This window comes from Balaenoptera musculus, chromosome 4 (assembly GCF_009873245.2).
Source record: "Balaenoptera musculus isolate JJ_BM4_2016_0621 chromosome 4, mBalMus1.pri.v3, whole genome shotgun sequence".
Classification (NCBI taxonomy): Eukaryota; Metazoa; Chordata; class Mammalia; order Artiodactyla; family Balaenopteridae; genus Balaenoptera; species Balaenoptera musculus.
In genome coordinates this window covers 130,609,842-130,632,068 of record NC_045788.1, presented here as the reverse complement: position 1 = coordinate 130,632,068, position 22,227 = coordinate 130,609,842, and the positions used below count along the sequence as shown (strand labels likewise).

The following is a 22,227-nucleotide window of genomic DNA, read 5'->3' as shown; positions in this document are numbered from 1 at the left end:
TAAACAATTCAACTTAGAGTTTGGAATGCACAAATTTTGAAGAGTTGGACATTTCTTCCCATAAAATCAAAGCAACAGGCTCAAGGACATCTTAAATAAGAAGCTAAGTAACCTGAAATATTTTAATGAGAATGAGGACCTCTCTCTGTATCAGGAGACAGCAGATTAATGAGTTATAACATTACAGGTAATATGCAGAAAGGCACATAGGAAGGCTATACAGGTAATATGCAGAATGATACATGATTTATCACATGCTCTGACCAGGGTATATAAGCCTCCCTCTATACATGCTGAGATCCACACTCAGGATCTTGTCGTGAACAGCAAACCAAACTCACCACCCCTCACACCATGAGCTACTTACAACAACTACTACGGAGGCCTGAGCTATGGCTATGGCGGCTTTGGTGGACTGGGGTATGGCTATGGTTGTGGATGTGGCAGCTTCTGCAGACTGGGCTATGGCTGTGGCTTCAGAGGCTATGGATATGACTCTGGTTATGGAAGCTTTGGATATGGCTGCCATCGCTACCCATTCTTCTGTGGAAGATATGGATTTTCTAGCTTCTGTTGAAATCCTACCCCAGGAGCCCAATATTTGAGGTCATAAAAGAATTATCTAAGTCTGACTACAATAACTATACCAAACAAGATCACCCAGGACCAAGCCAAGATCAAAAGTATTTAGTGTCTAAGATTTTAGGAATATTTATCATTTCATAATTGTCTGCTTCATGTTTCTTGTTGTCTCTTATTCATGCTTTCTTAACTGTGGGATTTCTCTAATCCTTTTGCAATAAATTTTCCTAAGTTAAAACAGCACACATGGCTGTTATTTTTTTATTTAACTCACAATATCAAAGTGATTGTTTGTAATTGCACCTAATTGACAATGAAAAAAATAAACTACTCCATGAAGAGCTAAGGTAATAGGAGATCTTACACTCACCCATATGGCTAGATAGATACATGTAAACCATAACCTTCAGTTGAAATAAAAATTTTTTTCTCTGAACGCTAAACCAGATCTTATTCAATGCTTTTATTTAGATAACATTGGTATTTAAAACTAGCACTGAAATATCAAGTTTATATATTTTCATATTTAAAGTGAAGCTAACATGAAGAATAAATGTTTTTCTGTTGTGTTCAAAATTGATATTTATTTAGCTCTTTCAGTGATAAGAAAACATGATGATAGAATAACACATCTCTCTAAATATACACTGAAAAATGAACTTCTTTTTGTGAATCTCTATCATGTTTTCCTCATGGTCTGCCATGGTGTGACATGACATTGTTCTTCAGTATTATCAGCACATTGAAATATTTTGCAGTTCATCAGGGAAATTTAAAAATTTCTGTCATTCCTTGGGAAATTTAAAAATTTCTGTCATTCCTTGGGAAGTAATCTGTATTGGGGCTATGGCTGATCTGAATCTTTATACATTCTAGCAAGTGTCTTATAATGCTGACCTTCAAAAAGTGGGCCATTTCTTCTTAGTATTTCACATAAATATTTGACCGTGAAAAACACATAACAAAATATCAGCATTTTTGCCAAAAAAATGCTATATATTTTAGTAGTGAAACAAAAGTGAATATCTTTTGTTTGAGTTATTAAATTCAATAAAACCAAGGCAGTAATATAATGACAGAATTGAGAAGCTGGCTGGGGTACTGTAAAACTTAGCAAAACAGCATCTTAGATGGGAAAGTACCTCCAAAAAGTAAAATGACTTGCTAAGGATCAAAAATGGCATGAGCAGTACAGCCTAAGACGAGAACCAGTTTTACTGAATACTAGATAGTCTGCTATCCCATTCCTTGAGCACTTCCCTTTTAAGTGCTGTCAAATAAAACGTCTTGAAAGTTCTGGCCTTGTGTCTTTTTTTTTTTTTTTAAATTAATAGCTACTTTATTTATTTAATTAATTTATTTATTTATGGCTGTGTTGGGTCTTCGTTTCTGTGCGAGGGCTTTCCCCAGTTGTGGCAAGCGGGGGCCACTCCTCATCGCGGCGCGTGGGCCCTTCACTATCGCGGCCCCTCCCGTTGCAGGGCACAGGCTCCAGACGCGCAGGCTCAGCAGCCGTGACTCACAGGCCCAGTCGCTCCACGGCATGTGGGATCTTCCCAGACCAGGGCTTGAACCCGTGTTCCCCGCACCAGCAGGCAGATTCTCAACCACTGCGCCACCAGGGAAGCCCCTGGCCTTGTGTCTTTAAAGAGCTAAATTATCACAGCTGGTTGACCACCTCTATTTATTTTGATTTGCAAATATTCCAACACAGAATCTTGAACTATCAATTTCTTTCTTTTTTTTAACATCTTTATTGGAGTATAATTGCTTTACAATGGTGTGTTAGTTTCTGCTTTACAACAAAGTGAATCACTTATACATATACATATGTCCCCATAGCTCTTCCCTCTTGCATCTCCCTCCCTCCCACGCTCCCTATCCCAACCCTCTAGGTGGTCACAAAGCATGGAGCTGATCTCCCTGTGCTATGCGGATGCTTCCCACTAGCTATCTATTTTACATTTGGTAGTGTATATATGTCCATGCCACTCTCTCACTTTGTCCCAGCTTACCTTCCGCCTCTCCGTATCCTCAAGTCCATTCTCTAGTAGGTCTGCATCTTTATTACCGTCTTGCCAATAGGTTCTTTATGACTTTTTTTTTTTTTTAGATTCCATATATATGTGTTAGCATACGGTATTTGTTTTTCTCTTTCTGACTTACTTCACTCTGAATGACAGTCTCTAGCTCCAAACACCTCGCTACAAATAACTCAGTTTCATTTATTTTTATGGCCGAGTAATATTCCACTGTATATATGTGCCACATCTTCTTTATCCATTCATCTGTTGATGGACACTTAGGTTGCTTCCATGTCCTGACTATTGTAAATAGAGCTGCAATGAACATTTTGGTACATGACTTTTTGAATTATGGTTTTCTCAGGGTATATGCCCAGTAGTGGGATTGCTGGGTCATATGGTAGCTCTATTTTTAGTTTTTTAAGGAACCTCCATACTGTTCTCCATAGTGGCTGTATCAATTTACATTCCCACCAACAGTGCAAGAGTGTTCCCTTTCCTCCACACCCTCTCCAGCATTTACTGTTTGTAGAATTTTTGATGATGGCCATTCTGAGTGGTGTGAGATGATATCTCATTGTAGTTTTGATTTGCAATTCTCTAATGATTAATGATGTTGAGCATTCTTTCACGCGTCTGTTGGCAATCTGTATATCTTCTTTGGAAAAATGTCTATTTAGGTCTTCTGCCCATTTTTGGATTGGGTTGTTTGTTTTTTTAATATTGAGCTGCATGAGCTGCTTGTAAATTTTGGAGATTAATCCTTTGTCAGTTGCTCCATTTGCAAATATTTTCTCCCATTCTGAGGGTTGATTTTCGTCTTGTTTATGGTTTCCTTTGCTGTGCAAAAGCTTTTAAGTTATTAGGTGCCATTTGTTTATTTTTTGTTTTTCTTTCCATTTCTCTAGGAGGTGGCTCAAAAAGGATCTTGCTGTGATTTATGTCATAGAGTGTTCTGCCTATGTTTTCCTCTAAGAGTTTGATGGTGTCTGGCCTTACATTTAGGTCTTTAATCCATTTTGAGTTTATTTTTGTGTATTGTGTTAGGGAGTGTTCTAATTTCATTCTTTTACATGTAGCTGTCCAGTTTTCCCAGCACCACTTATTGAAGAGGCTGTCTTTTCTGCACTTTATATTCTGGCCTCCTTTATCAAAGATAACGTGACCATATGTGCGTGGGTTTATCTCTGGGCTTTCTATCCTGTTCCATTGATCTATATTTCTGTTTTTGTGCCAGTACCATACTGTCTTGATTACTGTAGCTTTGTAATATAGTCTGAAGTCAGGGAGCCTGACTCCTCCAGCTCCGTTTTTCTTTCTTAAGATTGCTTTGGCTGTTCAGGATCTTCTGTGTTTCCATACAAATTGTGAAATTTTTTGTTCTAGTTCTGTGAAAAATGCCAGTGGTAGCTTGATAGGGATTTCATTGGGTAGCAGAGTCATTTTCACAATGTTGATTCTTCCAATCCAAGAACATGGTATATCTCTCCATCTATTTGTATCATCTTTAATTTCTATCATCAGTGTCTTATAATTTTCTACATACAAGTCTTTTGTCTCCTTAGGTACGTTTATTCCTAGATATTTTATTCTTTTTGTTGCAATGATAAATGGGAGTGTTTTCTTAGTTTCACTTTCAGATTTTTCATCATTAGTGTATACGAATGTAAGAGATTTCTATGCATTAATTTTGTATCCTGCTACTTTATCAAATTCACTGATTAGCTCTAGTAGTTTTCTGGTAGCATCTTTAGGATTCTCTATGTATAGTATCATGTCATCTGCAAACAGGGACAGCTTTACTTCTTCTTTTCCAATTTGGATTCCTTTTATTTCTTTTTCTTCTCTGATTGCCATGGCTAGGACTTCCAAAACTATGTTGAATATAGCGGTGAGAGTGGGCAACCTTGTCTTTTTCCTGATCTTAGTAGAAATGGTTTCAGTTTTTCACCATTGAGGACGATGTTGGCTGTGGGTTTGTCATATATAGACTTTATTATGTTGAGGAAAGTTCCCTCTATGCCTACTTTCTGGAGAGTTTTTATCATAAAAGGGTGTTGAATTTTGTCGAAAGCTTTCTCTGCATCTATTGAGATGATCATATGGTTTTTCTCCTTCAAATTGTTAATATGGTGTATCACATTGATTGATTTGCATATATTGAGGAATCCTTGCATTCCTGGGATAAACCCCACTTGATCATAGTGTATGATCCTTTTAATGTGCTGTTGGATTCTGTTTGCTAGTATTTTGTTGAGGATTTTTGCATCTATACTCATCAGTGATATTGGCCTGTAGCTTTCTTTTTTTGTGACATCTTTGTCTGGTTTTGGTATCAGAGTGATGGTGGCCTCATAGAATGAGTTTGGGAGTGCTCCTCCCTCTGCTATATTTTGGAAGAGTTTGAGAAGGATAGCTGTTAGCTCCTCTCTAAATGTTTGATAGAATTCACCTGTGAGGCCATCTGGTCCTAGGCTTTCGTTGTTGGAAGATTTTAAATCACAGTTTCAATTTCAGTGCTTGTGATTGGTCGGTTCATATTTTCTATTTCTTCCTGGTTCAGTCTCGGAAGGTTGTGCATTTCTAACAATTTGTCCATTTCTTCCAGGTTGTCCATTTTTTTGGCATACAGTTGCTTGTAGTAATCTCTCATGATCCTTTGTATTTCTGCAGTGTCCGTTGTTACTCTCCTTTTTCATTTCCAATTCTACTGATTTGAGTCTTTTCCCTTTTTTTCTTGATAAGTCTGGCTAACGGTTTATCAATTTTGTTTATCTTCTCAAAGAACCAGCTTTTAATTTTATTGATATTTGCTATTGTCTCCTTCATTTCTTTTTCATTTATTTCTGATCTGATCTTTATGATTTCTTTCCTTCTGCTAACTTTGGGGTCCTTTTGTTCTTCTTTCTCTAATTGCTTTCGGTGTAAGGTTAGGTTGTTTATTTGAGATGTTTCTTGTTTCTTAAGGTAGGATTGTATTGCTGTAAGCTTCCCTCTTAGAACTGCTTTTCCTGCATCCCATAGGTTTTGGGACATCGTGTTTTCATTGTCATTTGTTTTTAGTTATTTTTTCATTTCCTCTTTGATTTATTCAGTGATCTCTTGGTTATTAAGTAGTGTGTTGTTTAACCTCCATGTGTTTGTATTTCTTACAGATTTTTTACTGTAATTGATATCTAGTCTCATAGCATTGTGGTGGGAAAAGATATTTGATATGATTTCACTTTTCTTAAATTTCCCAAGGCTTGATTTGTGACCCAAGATATGATCTATCCTGGAGAATGTTCCATGAGCACTTGAGAAGAATGTGTATTCTGTTGTTTTTGGATGGAATGTCCTATAAATATCAATTAAGTCCATCTCGTTTAATGTATCATTTAAAGCTTGCATTTCCTTATTTATTTTCATTTTGGATGATCTGTCCATTGGTGAAAGTGGGGTATTAAAGTCCCCTACTATGATTGTGTTGCTGTCGATTTCCCCTTTTATGGCTGTTAGCATTTGCCTTATGTATTGAGGTGCTCCTATGTTGGGTGCATAAATATTTACAATTGTTATATCTTCTTCTTGGATTGATCCCTTGATTATTATGTAGTGTCCTTCTTTGTCTCTTGTAATAGTTTTTGTTTTAAAGTCTATTTTGTCTGATATGAGAATCGCTACTCCAGCTTTCTTTTGATTTCCATTTGCATGGAATATCTTTTTCCATCCTCACTTTCCGTCTGTATGTGTCCCTAGGTCTGAAGTGGGTCTCTTGTAGACAGCATATATACAGGTCTTGTTTTTGTATCCATTCAAGCAGTCTATGTGTTTTGGTGGGAGTGTTTAATCCATTTTCATCTAAGGTAATTATCGATATGTATGTTCCTATTACCATTTTCTTAATTGTTTTGGGTTTAGTATTGTAGGTCTTTCCCTTTTCTTGTGTTTCCTGCCTAGAGAAGTTCCTTTAACATTTGTTGTAAAGCTGATTTGGTGGTGCTGAATTCTCTTAGCTTTTGCTTGTCTGTAAAGCTTTTAATTTCTCCATCAAATCTGAATGAGATCCTTGCTGGGTAGAGTAATCTTTGTTGTAGGTTTTTCTCCTTCATCACTTTAAATATGTCCTGCTACTCCCTTCTGGCTTGCAGAGTTTCTGCTGAAAGATCAGCTGTTAACCTTATGGGGATTCCTTTATCTGTTATTTGTTGTTTTTGCCTTGTTGCTTTTAATATTTGTTCTTTGTATTTCATTTTTTTTTTTTTTTTTTAAAGCCAAATTTTTGCCAGGAAATGATACAATCTGATCAGAATTTTTTTTTTTTTTATTTTACTCCACACGTTTGCTTTTTTTTTTTTTTTAAATGTTATTTATTTATTTATTTATTTATGGCTGTGTTGGGTCTTCGTTTCTGTGCGAGGGCTTTCTCCAGTTGCGGCGAGCAGGGGCCACTCTTCATCGCGGTGCGCGGGCCTCTCACTATCGCGGCCTCTCTTGTTGCGGAGCACAGGCTCCAGACGCGCAGGCTCAGTAACTGTGGCTCACGGGCCCAGTTGCTCCGCGGCACGTGGGATCTTCCCAGACCAGGTCTCGAACCTGTGTCCCCTGCATTGGCAGGCAGACTCTCAACCATTGCGCCACCAGGGAAGCCCTGTATTTCATTTTTGATAGTTTGATTAATATGTGTCTTGGTGTGTTTCTCCTTGGATTTATCATGTATGGGATTCTCTGTGCTTCCTGAACTGGAGTAACTATTTCCTTTCCCATATTAGGGAAGTTTTCCACTATAATGTCTTCAAATATTTTCTCAGTCCCCTTCTTTTTCTCTTCTTCTTCTGGGACCCATATAATTCGAATGTTGGTGCATTTAATGTTGTCCCAGAGGTCTCTGAGACTGTCCTCAGTTCTTTTCATTCTTTTTTCTTTATTCTGCTCTGTGTTAGTTATTTCCACTATTTATCTTCCAGGTCACTTATCCATTCTTCTGCCTCAGTTATTCTGCTATTGATCCCGTCTAGAGTATTTTTAATTTCATTTATTGTGTTGTTCATCATTGCTTAGTTCCTCTTTAGTTCTTCTACGTCCTTGTTAAATGTTTCTTGCATTTTGTCTATTCTATTTCCAAGATTTTGGATCATCCTTACTATCATTATTCTGAATTCTTTTTCAGGTAGACTGCCTATTTCCTCTTCATTTGTTAGGTCTGGTGTGTTATTACCTTGCTCCTTCATCTGCTGTGTGTTTCTCTGTCTTCTCATTTTGCTTAACTTACTGTGTTTGGGGTCTCCTTTTCACAGGCTGCAGGTTCGTAGTTCCCATTGTTTTTGGTGTCTGTCCCCAGTGGCTAAGGTTGGTTCAGTGAGTTTTGTAGGCTTCCTGGTGGAGGGAACTAGTGCCTGAGCTCTGGTGGATGAGGCTGGATCTTGTCTTTCTGGTGGGCAGGTCCACGTCTGGTGGTGTGTTTTGGGATGTCTGTGGCCTTATTGTGATTTTAGGCAGCCTCTGTGCTAATGGATGGGGTTGTGTTCCTGTCTTGCTAGTTGTTTGGCATATGGTGTCCAGCACTGTAACTTGCTGGTGGTTGAGTGGAGTTGGGTCTTGGCATTGAGATGGAGTTCTCTGGGAGATTTTCACTGTTTGATATTACATGGATCTGGGAGGTCTCCTGTTGACCAGTTTTCTCAATTTGGCTCTCCCACCTCAGTGGCACAGCCCTGATGCCTGGCTGGAGCACCAAGAGCCTCTCCTCCACGTGGATCAAAATAAAAGGGAGGAATAAAAGAAAGAACGAAAGAAGAAGATAAAATAAATAAAATAAAAAAGTAAAATAAAATAAAAATAAAAATAAAATAAAATAAATTTATTAAAATAAAAAATAATTATTAAGAAAAAAAATTTTTAGTAATAAAAAAGAAAAGCAAACAAAGGAAAATGGACAGACAGAACCCTAGGACAAATGGTAAAAGTAAAGCTATACAAACAAAATCACACAGAGATGCATACACATACACAGTCACAAAAAGAGAAAAAGGGAAAAAAATATATATATATATCGTTGCTCCCCAAGTCTACCTCCTCAATTTGGGATGATTCATTGTCTCTTCAGGTATTCCACAGATGCAGGGTACATTAGGTTGATTGTGGAGATTTAATCCGCTGCTTCTGAGGCTGCTGGGATAGATTTCCCTTTCTCTTCTTTGTTCGCACAGCTCCTGGGGTTCAGCTTTGGATTTGGACCTGCCTCTGCATGTAAGTCGCCTGAGGGCGTCTGTTCTTCTCTCAGACAGGACGGGGTTAAAGGAGCAGCTGATTCGGGGGCTCTGGCTCACTCAGACCGTGGGGAGGGAGGGGTACGGATGCAGGGCGAGTCTGTGGCGGCAGAGGCCGGCGGGATGTTGCACCAGCCTGAGGCGCGCCATGCGTTCTCCCAGGGAAGTTGTCCCTGGATCACCCGACCCTGGTGGTGCTGGGCTGCACAGGCTCCCGGGAGGGGCGGTGTGGATAGTGACCTGTGCTCGCACACAGGCTTCTTGGTGGCATCAGCAGCAGCCTTAGCGTCTCATGCCCATCTCTGGAGCTCCTTTAAGCGGCGCTCTGAATCCCCTCTCCTTGCGCACCAGGAATCAAAGAGGCAAGAAAAAGTCTCTTGCCTCTTCGGCAGCTGCAGACTTTTTCCCGGACTCCCTCCCGGCTAGCTGTGGTGCGTTAACCCCTTCAGGCTGTGTTCACGCCACCAACCCTAGTCCTCTCCCTGCGATCCAACCGAAGCCCGAGCCTCAGCTCCCAGCCCCGCCCGCCCCGGCGGGGGAGAAGACAAGCCTCTCGGACTGGTGAGTGCTGGTCGGCGCCGAGCCTCCGTGCGGGAATCTCTCTGCTTTGCCCTCCGCACCCCTGTGGCTGCGCTCTCCTCCGTGGCTCCGAAGCTTCCACCCTCCACCACCCGCAGTCTCTGCCCATGAAGGGGCTTCTAGTGTGTGGAAACCTTTCCTCCTTCACAGCTCCCTCCCACTGGTGCAGGAGCCATCCCTATTCTTTTGTCTCTGTTTTTTCTTTTTTCTTTTGCCCTACCCAAGTACGTGGGGAGTTTCTTGCCTTTTGGGAGGTCTGAGGTCTTCTGCCAGCGTTCAGTAGGTGTTCTGTAGAAGTTGTTCCACGTATAGATGTATTTCTGATGTATTTGTGAGGAGGAAGGTGATCTCCGCGTCTTACTCTTCTGCCATCTTGAAGCTCCTCCTCCGAACTATCAATTTCTAATTGAGCTTCTTTGTAATAGTAGTTCTAGTAAATAGTGCTAAATCCAACTCTACTTTTAAAAAATTATTATAATGCATTTGAAAAGCTTAGACTTGTTTACTGAACATATGGATGGATTTACTCAACCAGATCATATCCTTTTAATCAACTCAGGAGGGGAATCGTAGCTTCATAGTAAATAGGTAAGGGTAGATATATTTCAGTGTCACCATTGGAGGATGATAATCTTCAGTTTGACTAAATAAAACATAATTTCATATGAAAATATTTTACCCCCTAACTGGACAATAGAATCATAGTCTAAAGAAAGACTTTATGTAGCTAAAGAAAAACTATAATCAGTATAACCATTTGGAGAAGCTACTTAGCATTCTTAGTATAATGAAGCTTTATTATTATACCTCTTATTGGTAAATTATATTGATATGCGTTGGAATTAACAGAAGAGCTCCAAAATGTTCTTTTAGGGAAAAGCTGTTACTGGTCCAGAGAAAATGCATCACAGGATCATCGGCACCACAACTGAGGGAAGGTATGACAGAATTAAATGGTCAGTGTGTGACATCATTAAACCTGGTTGATTTATTTCTGATTTTATGGCTTCCTGTTGACTTAATGAGAATGAAATACTGAAATTAACAACTGTCTTTTAGTCTAGGATGAACAATAAAAAAAGGAACAAGTTCTGAAGAGAGAAGACAAAGGAATTAAAAAATAAGAGGTGAGGTAGCCAAGAGTTTCTTAAGTAAGACAAAAAAGCATTAAACATAAAATTAAAAAATTAATAAACTGGACTCATTCTATTAAGAAATTCTGTTCATACATAGACATCACTTTAAAGTGCAAAAACGAGCCACATACAGAGAGAAAATACTTTTAAAAGAGATTTGACAAAATACTTGTACCCAAGTACTCTACAAATCAATACTAAAATATTACAAACTCAATTAAAAATGAAAAAAATAGTTGAACAGCCACTTCCAAAAGGTTATCTAGCTGATCAATAAATGTATATAATGGTCCCTAGTATTATTACTCATCAAGTAAAAGCCAAATTAAAACAATACTCAGCTACTACTACTTTCCCACAAGAATGATCAAAATTAAATAGTCTGAAAATAGCAAGTGTTGTCAAAGATTTAGAGCAAGTGGAACTCTCTTACATTGCTGGTGGGACTGTAAACGTGAAAATCATTTTGGAAAACTATTGACAAGATCTACAAAAACTGCTGTCAAAGTCTAGAAGAATGGTTATCTCTAGAGAGTGAGGACAAAAAAAAAAAAAAAGAGCAGTAGAGACACTTTAGGTGTTAGGGCATGCTTAGTATGGGTAGTGTATGTCTATTTATAAGAATTCATCAAATTTTACACTGAAATTTATATATAATATATAATTCATTATTATGCTTAAAAAAAACCCAGTGCAAATGAAATGATGGTTATATGTTCCTCTAAATTCAGAAAGCCATTTGATCTTATTCCTCCTTTAAATCTTTATTGTTTAGATGCCATCACAGAGTTACCCATGCCTGTCAGAAGTGTGATGCTTAATTTTAAATACCTTAGAATTCATTCATCCTTTCAACACATATTTGTTGTGTTCTTATTACATGGTAGCTATTAAGAGAGACAAATAAATCCAGTTGGGAGAATGCATCACTTGAAAATTACTTAAAAGACTAAAAGAACCTGAACAATACATTTGAGGTTATATAAAGTTCACACGAACTTAAGGACTAGAGCCGAAGGTTAAATGCAAAACTAGATAAATTTAACCAGGTTTGGGATCAGCTTCAGCTATAAGTGACTAACTTCTTAGAGTCAGCTGAGGGACTTTTGCTCTCAATTGTCTTTTTCCACCCCTTATCTTCTAACATAACATCTACAATTTGGAGATACTGAAGACATTTCCAATGTTAATGGTATCTTACTGAATTTGATAGAGGCCTTGGATTTGTATTATCTTTTTAACATCAGAAACCTTAACAAACACTTAATATCTTAGTGAGACTAGTATGGTATTTCCGGAGAATAAGGGAAGCAAAATAAATAAATAAATAAATAAATAAAGCACAGAAAAAGCAAAGGGAATAAAAGGGAAAACTGTTTTCATAAAAGTAAAGATACGAGAAGAAGGAAAAGGAAGAGATTAACTAATAACTATAGACTGAGTAAAAATTGATGGGTGCCAAAGAGAAATTTTATGTACATCACAATTTTACCTAGCCACCATAGCCTAATGGCTAATTGGAGGACAGAGACTAGATGGTACGTAAAAAGAGATTGTAACATATATGTTAGAATGGCTAAAATTTAAAGCACTAAAAACAATTAATGCTGGCTTGATTGTGGAGCAACAGAAACTATCATTCATTGCTGATGGGAATAAAAAATGGTATAGCAACTCTGGAAGACAGTCTGGCAGTTTTTCACAAAGCTAAATATGGTCTTATGGAAAAGATTCAGTAATCATTTTCCCTGGTATTTACCCAAATGGCTTGAAAATTTATGTCCACACAAAAACCTGAACAGAGACGTTTATAGAAGTTTTATTCCTATTTGCCAAAACTTGGAAGCAATCAAGATGTCCTTCAAAAGGTGAATGGATAAATAAACTGTGGTACATCCAGACAATGGAATATTATTCAGGGATAAAAAGAAATGAGCTATCAAGCCACAGAAGGATAAGGAGGAATCATAAAGGCTTATTGCTAAGTGAAAGAAGTCAATGTGAAAAGGCAAAATACTGTATGATTCCACTGTGACATTCTGGAAAAGAAAAAACTATGGAGACAGTCAGAAGATTAGTGTTTGCAGGAGTTTGGAAGGAGGGAGGGAAGAATAGAGAGGGCAAAGGGGATTTTTAGGGCAGTGAAACTATTCTGTATGGTACTGTAATAGAGGTTAATGACATTATGCATTTGTCAAAACCCACAGAACAGTACAACACAGAGTGAACACTAAACTACAGATTTTAATTATTAATGTATTAATATTGGTGTGTATGTGTGTGTATGGGGGGTGGCATATAGGAATTCTGTATTTCCTGCTCAATTAATCTGAAAACTTAAAACTATTCTTCAAATAAAGTTTATTAATTAAAAAAAAGGATATTGTATAAGATAGATATATGGATGAATAAACAGGGGGAAATGGCGAATGTAAAGACGGGGAGGAAGATGTATACTTTGGAGGCAACTTGGATAGATGACATGCCAGAGAATAGGTTCAGGATTTGAGAAGATAACTTTTAATATGCTTTTAAAGCTATTTATGAAATAAATTTTTGATTACTGTGATTTGCCATCAGTTTCTGAACAATTTTATCCAATGGTTGTCAAAGCCCATAGAAGGGTACAACACGAAGAATGAAGAGTAAACTATGGATTTTAATTAATAATTATATGTCATTATTGGCTCAGCAATGTAAAAAGCAAAAATGTTTTTTTATTTTTTAAAGTAGCATGAAAAGTAAAAAGTATGTCAGTTATGATGGTCAATGTTCCAAAAATAAATAAAAAGTAGATTTATTTTTCTAAAATTCCTTACTAGTGTTCACAACAGTCAAGCTGGTTCTTTCCAGCTCTCAAATGTTTCTGTTTTCTTATTTCTGAAAGAAATAAGTAATTCAGTTTGGGGACAGAGGAAAATATGCTTTAAAAGGATATTATCGATTACAGAACTTGGACCAATTTCTTTGGTTTAATTTTCTTAAGTGAAGCATCTAAAGAAAACCAGAGATGATGAAATATTTAACTGAAAACCACAACACGATCAAACCTGATTGGTATGCCTGGCTATGAAGAACAGTATTTGGGGTCTGATATGTCTAGACTTTGAAGATACAGCATTCCTTCTTATAAAGTGATGCAATAACTTTTTCCACCTGCTTTCTTGAAGTATAATTGACAAATATAATTGTGTATATTTAAAGTGTGCCAAGTGATGATTTAATAAAGTGATGCAATAACTTTTTTTTAATTAATTAGTTTATTTATTTAATTTTGGCTGCGTTGGGTCTTCGTTTCTGTACGAGGGCTTTCTCTAGTTGCAGCAAGCGGGGGTCACTCTTCATTGCGGTGCGCGGGCCTCTCACTATCGCGTCCTCTCTTGTTGCGGAGCACAGGCTCCAGACGCGCAGGCTCAGTAGTTGTGGTTCACGGGCCTAGTTGCTCCGTGTCGTGTGGGATCTTCCCAGACCAGGGCTCGAATCCGTGTCCCCAGCATTGGCAGGCAGATTCTCAACCACTGCACCACCAGGGAAGCCTCGATGCAATAACTTTTAAGAGACACCCTAACTAGGTAACAAAGTGATCCCAAATATTTTAATGAGTGTGAGACATTCTCCCTGTGTCAGGGGACAAAGAATTAATGAGTTGTTCCAAGTATGTATAATGTGAACATGACATAAAAGGAGGGTATACACGTGATTTATCACATGCTCTGACCAGGGTATATAAGCATCCTTCTACACATGCTGACATCCACAGTCAGGTTCTTGCTTTGAATAACAAACCAAACTCACCACCCCTGACACCAAGAGCCATTACAGCAACTATTACGGAGGCTTGGGCTATGGCTATGGAGGCTTTGGTGGTCTGGGCTATGGCTACGGTTGTGGATGTGGCAGCTTCCGCAGACTGGGCTATGGCTGTGGCTTCAGAGGCTATGGATATGACTCTGGTTATGGAAGCTTTGGATATGGCTGCCATCACTACCCATCGTTCTGTGGAAGATAGATATGGATTTTCTAGCTTCCACTGAAATCTTACCCTGGGAGCCCAATATCTGAAATTACAGGGGACTTTCCAAATCTGATCTCAAAAATTGGACCACAAAGATCATACTGGAGTTATTTGCACAGAAGTATCTAGCTTCTCAGAATTTTAGACAAGTTTTCAATACACTCCTATACCTCCATCATAATCCTAAAATCCCCTAATTTTTCTTTTAAAACTAACTGGATTATCTGTTTACCTTTCAGTAAAACATTAAATTTGAAAACAAAATATGTTTTTTGTCTTGTTCATGAAACTCAATTATATGGAAGTGATGATGGTTCCATTCTACTCAGTCGTTAGTAAAGGATGGTATCTCCTTGGCTTAGAATCGTTTTTTTTTTCATATACCTCACAAATATCCATACAGATAGAAAGACTGATAAAAAGACTAATTCTAGACTAAAATGAAAAGATTTTTTCAAAACTGTTAGTGATTTAACATTTTTACATCTCTTGCTTTTGTTTAGATAATATTCAGATTTAAGTCAACAAAAAGCAATGCCGATTTAAAATATCTATATATTTATTTATCAACCACATGTGTTTTATTTAACTTAATTCACATTTCTCAATTAAGTCCAAATGCATAATGAATCCTTCCTTTATTCAAAATCTATTTGACTTTTTATTGTAAATGCAATTAAATGGTAATAGATCAAACCATCACTGGGCTAATTATGAAACTAAACCACCTTTCCAAATTTTTTATATTTAGTATAATCCACCCTGTGTATCATAGTCTTCTACACATTTTCTTTGATATTTTCATCAAGCAGCTGATCTATAAGTAAATAATGAATTAGGGTAACGTTTTTCATATGAGGTCATTTAACTCAAAACGTTTTAACTAAGACTTTTCTGTTAGCTTTCCTATATTCTTACTGAATCTTCATGACTTGACATGGTATTCTTCTTTACTACCATCATTATATTGGCCATTTTTTCAACCTAAGAAGGGAAAGAAACAACAAGACTTAATCGTGAACTAATTTATTTTTTAGCTTAAACTGATAACAAGCACAGCTACATCCAAAGAGCTTTCCTATAAATCTGAATTTCAGTTAAATCTGAATTTCCCATTATAAAAATGGACAAGAGGGGACATTTCATTGGTGAAATAAGAAAAATATGTAAGCGAATACCAGTTTTTTCCTAAAATCAAATGATATATTCAGGTAATAATATAAAATTAAGATTTTTTAATTGAGGTATACTTGACATATAACATTCTATCGGTTTCAGGTATACAACATAATGATTCAATATTTGTATACATTGCAAAATATTCACCACAATAAGTCTAGTTAGCATCCATCACCACACACAGTTTCATTTTTTTCCTGTGATAAGAACTTTTAACATTACTCTCTTAGCAACTTTCAAATATGCGATATAGTATTATTAACTATAGTGACCACGCTGTACATTACATCACCATGATTTACTTAGTTTGTAACTAAAAATGTGCAGCTTTTGACCTCCTTCACTCATTTTGCCCACTCCCAACCCCCTCACTTCTGGCAGCCACCAATCTATTCTCTGTATCTATGAGGGGATATTTTGTTTAAACTGGTCAAAATTGGTCAAATATATTTGATTCAGTCAGATAGCAGTATCATAAACAAACATTAAATGTCAGCAGTGCTTTGTACCTCATTCTCAGCTTAAAAAAATCTCAGAAAAGTAATTGGCTTCTATAGAATTATCTTAGCTCTAGTGATAGCATCAGGACCAAGGCCAAGATCTTCTGAATCTAGGTGCCAGAATGCAGCCGCCTTCTTCAGTGTATTTTCCCCATTCATACAAGCAAACGGAGTATCTTGAAAGCTTTGCTCAGCTTCCATGAACTTAGCTGAATTTATGGGGGATGTGAAAGAGGATTCACCTTCTTAAATAGAATTACCATTTTTATAACATTTTTTCTTATAGAACATATAAAAAATAAAACTCAATTTCAATGTTAGCTTTATCTAGATTTCACCTATATCTATATCTATTATATTCATACATGTATATCTATATTTATATAAGATCAAAGTCTTCATTTGAAAGGTACAGACTTAACCTACATAAAGAGAAATTTGCTCAGGCATCAGTTATCACCTACCCTTTCAGTCAATTCAGCCTGGGTGTTACAGAGTCTCAGTGTACAGAGCAGGTGAGATAGAGTTGTGTGGCTCCATTTTGCACACTTAATGAGGTAATAGTTCCATAGTCTATGGACATGCCCTATAGGTCTAAAAATAAAAATAGCCATCAATGTCATTAGACTGTGAAACAATCTAGTGTGCATGATACTCCTAGTGAAATACATTATCATATTTTATTACATCCTATTTTATGATTTAACTAATTATGTCTAAGAAACACATTTTGAATTCATGGTAGAAGTGCCCTTAGTTTCCTAATAAAAGCTACAATTTGACCAGTGGAAGAATATATTTTCATCATTTAGCACATCAACACAGGATCTGAGCTTCACAATCAACTGATTATCTTCTTTTAGAAAGCTCCCAAAAAGATTAACAAAGAATTGTGCAAGTCTTTGAGTCCACTGAATTAACAACAACAACAACAAAAACACAAAAAACTCTCAAAAGAAATAAACATTTCTCAGTTTTCAAAGATAATTAGTATCCAAAAGATATTACAATTGTTCTATTTTTTTTTTAATTAATTAATTTATTTATTTTTGGCTGTGTTGGGTCTTCGTTTCTGTGCGAGGGCTTTCTCTAGTCGCGGCGAGTGGGGGCCACTCTTCATCGCGGTGCGCAGTCCTCTCACTGTCGCGGCCTCTCTTGTTGCGGAGCACAGGCTCCAGACGCGCAGGCTCAGCAGTTGTGGCTCACGGGCCCAGCTGCTCCGCGGCATGTGGGATCTTCCCAGACCAGGGCTCGAACCCGTGTCCCCTGCATTGGCAGGTGTATTCTCAACCACTGCGCCACCAGGGAAGCCCAATTGTTCTATTTTTTAACCCAGAACAAAATCAATAAAAAAAATTTGGTTCATATATTTCACAGCATTGTTTCACAATTTTTTGTTCTTAATTATATATTTACATAATATTATTTTCTTTGAAAATACACAAATAAATCATGACATATTTCATTATTGAGTTTCTTTAAAAATTTGTAAAATCTATTGGATTTTATCTCATGTGAGCATAGCTATTTTCATTGGAAATAAGAACATAAATTAGCCCTCATCACAGACAATCTAGCAAATTTACTTAATCATTCATGGGATTCTTAAACTTGTTAGATTTATTTGTGATCATTTGACTTCAAAATGACTCATTGAGGAAAAAAGATAGTTTTTGCCAACTATTTTCTTTTTCAGAATAAAAAATAAAGATGGAATAACGTTTGCTAAAGGAAAAAACAGGATTTAAGAGTAGGATTAATTATTCCTTTGAGTTAAATATTCCTTTAAAACCTGAAAGCCATTTGAGTCCATAATTCAACTTAGAGAATTATTACAAGTTGTGTGTCATGCAGAATTTATTTTTTCGTTAATTCAACAAATATTTTTTGTTTGGAAAAACAGTAAACAAATCCAGTTAGAGAAATGCATTACCAAAAATGTTATAAAAACATTAACTCTAAAAGATATTTGTGGGGAGTTCCCTGGTGGGCTAGTGGTTAGGATTCTGTGCTTTCACTGCTGGGGCCCGGGTTCAACCTTTAGTCGGGGAACTGAGATCCTGCAAGCTGTGACGTGGGACAAAAAAAAAAAGACATTTGCACTCCCATGTTCACTGCAGCATTATTTACAATAGCCCAGGTATGGAATCAACCTAAGAGGCAAGTGATGGATAAATGGATAAAGAAAATATGTTACATATATATATGTGTCCAAGATATGCTCACATCCAGTGGGGCTTAAACTTGGAATGGGTTTACTATCTTCACAGAGTGAACTGAGAAACAGCAGAAGACTGGCCCACTACTTCATATACCTGATTCCTGTCTCAGTCATTTCATCACTGCACATTCATTTTTGGAGATTTTCAAGGCAACAGGATTTTAAGAAGCCCTGTTAAAAAATATTGTATGATTTTAAGAGCATACAAACATATACATATATATATATATATCTTAAATTTAAAACCTTAATGAATAAGTAATTATGAAAAAATATTTGCTGATTACCTGAGAAAAAGTAAGGGTCTGGTACACACAGAATTGGAAAAGAAAAATTTAAGAGCAAAAATATTATGATAAAATTAGAGATGTGAGTAGAGGGATAAAATATTGATTGGAAAAAGTGAAAAAAAAAAAAAAAAGGCCATGAAGAACCTAGTGGCAAGACGGGAATAAAGACACAGACCTACTAGAGAATGGACTTGAAGGTATGGGGAGGGGGTGGGGTGAGATGTGACAGGGTGAGAGAGTGTCATGGACATATATACACTACCAAATGTAAAATAGATAGCTAGTGGGAAGCAGCCGCATAGCACAGGGAGATCAGCTCGGTGCTTTGTGACCACCTAGAGGGGTGGGATGGGGAGGGTGGGAGGGAGGGAGATGCAAGAGGGAAGAGATATGGGAACATATTGTATATGTATAACTGATTCACTTTGTTATAAAGCAGAAGCTAACCCACCATTGTAAGGCAATTATACTTCAATAAAGATGTTTAAAAAAAAAAAAATGTGAATAAGACCAAAAGACCTAGCTGGTGCAAGCATGTATTGGGAATGAACGTAGAATGAGATTTAAAGAGATGTTTAATAAGAGAATGATATATGGATTATGAAGAAGTGTAGAGAAGAGAAGAAAAATGGTAACTGTGTAGCATAGAGCCAAGATCATCTGCATTTTTAGATCATATTTTCGGTATTGTCCATTCTGGAAAAGTGGGTAATTGTGTAAAGGGAATATTTTTTAATGGTTTTCAGACTGGTTATGAAAGTGAGTTTGTCTTGTGTGTGTATATATATATTATATATATGTATATGTATATATATTTTATATATATATACAAATGGGAAATAAATTTGATATTTATTTGGAGAATTTTATAGATTTAACAACTTTAATCTTGATCAGTGTATTTAAATCTAGGTGGAATTAATACACAGCAATCCAAAGAATGCTATGAAAATGAGAAATGAGAAAATATTTAATGAGAAAACTCCATCAAATATGAATGATGTAATATGCTTAGTAATGAAGAATTCTATTCAGGGATTTTTATTTTGTAACTTTGAAGACAGATTTTTTTTTTCTCATTAAAAAAGAATGTAATGAGTTCAAGGGCCTTTTGACCAGGCAGCTAAGCAAGCTCAAAATTTTTAATAAGTGTGTGCCTCTCCTTGTGTCAGCAAACTGATTAACAACTTGCCTCAAGTAAATGAATAATCTGGAATGATACAAAAGAATGGCCACACGTCTTACCACATGTTCTGACCAGGGTATATAAGCATCCCTCTACACATGCTGATATCCACACTTAGGTTCTTGCTTTGAAAGGAAACCAAACTCACCACCCCTGACAGCAACTACTGTGGAGGCCTGGGCTGTGGCTATGGAGCCTTCGGTGGCCTGGGCTATGGCTTTGGCTGTGGATGTGGTGGCTTCTGCAGGTTGGGCTATGGCTGTGGCTTCGGAGACTACAGACATGGCTCTGGTTATGGAAGTTTCAGACATGGCTGCCATTACCACCCATTGCACTATGGAGGTTATGGATTCTCTAGCTTCTACTAAACTACAGCCCTAGTAACCCAATATCTGCTACCATGAGTGGATTTGACACAACATTATTCAGTCAATGAATTGAGATTACCCTAGACCTATTTAACAAGAGAAACTTAAGAATTTCAGAAAATTTATTATTTATAAGTATGTCTGCCTTATGTCTTCTGGCATCTGTTAGCTTGGGCACTAACAGATAATGTATGTTGACTACCAATAAATGACCTAATTTGAAATAGAAAATATGGCTCTTTGGGTTTCATTTAACTCAGTTATGTGTACATACCTATATGTATTTTTGCTATTTGTCAATTATAAATACAAGGATTATCTCCTTTAATTTTTTTTATAAAAACAAATCATGTTAGACACACCTATTTATAGTTACTAGCCATCCATATTATTAAAACTATAGTCAGAGCATACTTGCATGTCACAAATATTATAATCCATATTTCTAAATTTTTAGAGAAAGTAAGCGCTGTTTTTCTGTGAATCTTTGAATCATATATTATCTTCCTTTTTTCATAATCTTCTGCTTTCATCTAGTTTGTTATGCATGTAAGATAAGACTGACTTAAATTACTTAAAAGTCATTGACAAATTGGATAATAAAAATGTGAACTTTGGACATTCAACTCATCTCATTTATCCTTTTATGGGAACACTGTCCTTCATCTTCATCATCATTACTACACTGAAGTATCTGTAATCCAGTAAGAACAATAAATGAACGGAAATATCATCAAGGAGCAAAACATTGTTTATCTTCAACTGACCAAAATTACCATTCAATAATTTTTTAAAAATTTATATAAAGAGGAATTTCAGTCAAACATTATCTCCTCAAAAACAATCATTTTATTGCAACATAAGAAATAAGGAACAGAATAGGTAAAATACAAGATTTCCTAACTTGTTTTCCTAAAACTGAATGATGTCTTCAGGTAAAGATATAAACAAATAATATTTGGTGTAAACTGGGCAAATATAATTTTTAAAAAGGACTAAAATTAAATCATAGAGTTAAAAAACCAAAAGGGATGTTAGAACTCTGTAATGCTGCCTCATAATCTTGCAAGCAGGGTACCTCAGAATAAATGATTTTCCCTTGAAAATTAGTGGTAAGACTAGGGTCAGAACGCTGTTGTCCTGAGTCCCAGGACAACTATATTATGTTGACTCTCTCTTTATGTATTTTCTCTTTGAAGGTTGTCAAATAGACCATTTAAAATGTTCTGTTCATGGTTACAAGAAGAGCTAAATTATGACAACTGATTTTTGAAGATTGGTCCCTTTACCTTGATTAACACCTGTGCTTCTTTAACATTTTTATTGTTCTGAGATAGAGATTGTACTTATAATTTTCTAGTCTATCTGCTGCTGAATGTAACTAAACAATGAGCAATGTTAAAACTCAAGTCTAAGTGAAAACAAGACACAACAAAACAAAAAACCCATGACTTCTTCTTTTAGTCATTGCTACCTAAGAGTTGTATGTAGCTTCACAGTGGGCTGAGCAGGAGAAATAAAGGCAAGTTACTCTATTGAAGGATCAGACTATGTACTTTGACCCAGGAGGACAAAATTTCTATTTTCCTTTCATTTGGTTAATAACTCTAGAGACAGTATCCATGGGGCTGACAAGGAGTAAATAATCAATACAATCAAACAATATTATTATTGTTGTTGATATTCTTAGTATAATCAATATTATCATAATTCTGTGCTAAGATTGCATTGATCTATGTCTTAGGTGAGGGAAAATATTTTGAATTTATAACAAAAGACTTCTTTACTTCCAGGGAAAATGTGAGAACATCTTTCACTCCATGAACAGAAACTTAAGTCATGAGTTAAAACTTTAAAAAATATAATGACAATCCAAATCTGCTTTTGATCCACTGATTG

At 36.4% G+C, this 22,227-nt stretch overlaps 1 protein-coding gene across 1 annotated transcript; it reads left to right on the top strand.

The window, feature by feature from the left end:
• The first annotated feature begins 398 nt into the window (after positions 1–398).
• On the top strand, positions 399–20,328 carry LOC118894073 (keratin-associated protein 19-8-like). The gene is made up of 3 exons (XM_036849720.1): positions 399–572; positions 14,381–14,519; positions 20,273–20,328. The coding sequence occupies exons 1-3, from the start codon at positions 399–401 to the stop codon at positions 20,326–20,328; spliced, it is 369 nt and encodes a 122-aa protein (XP_036705615.1).
• Positions 20,329–22,227: the final 1,899 nt, after the last annotated feature.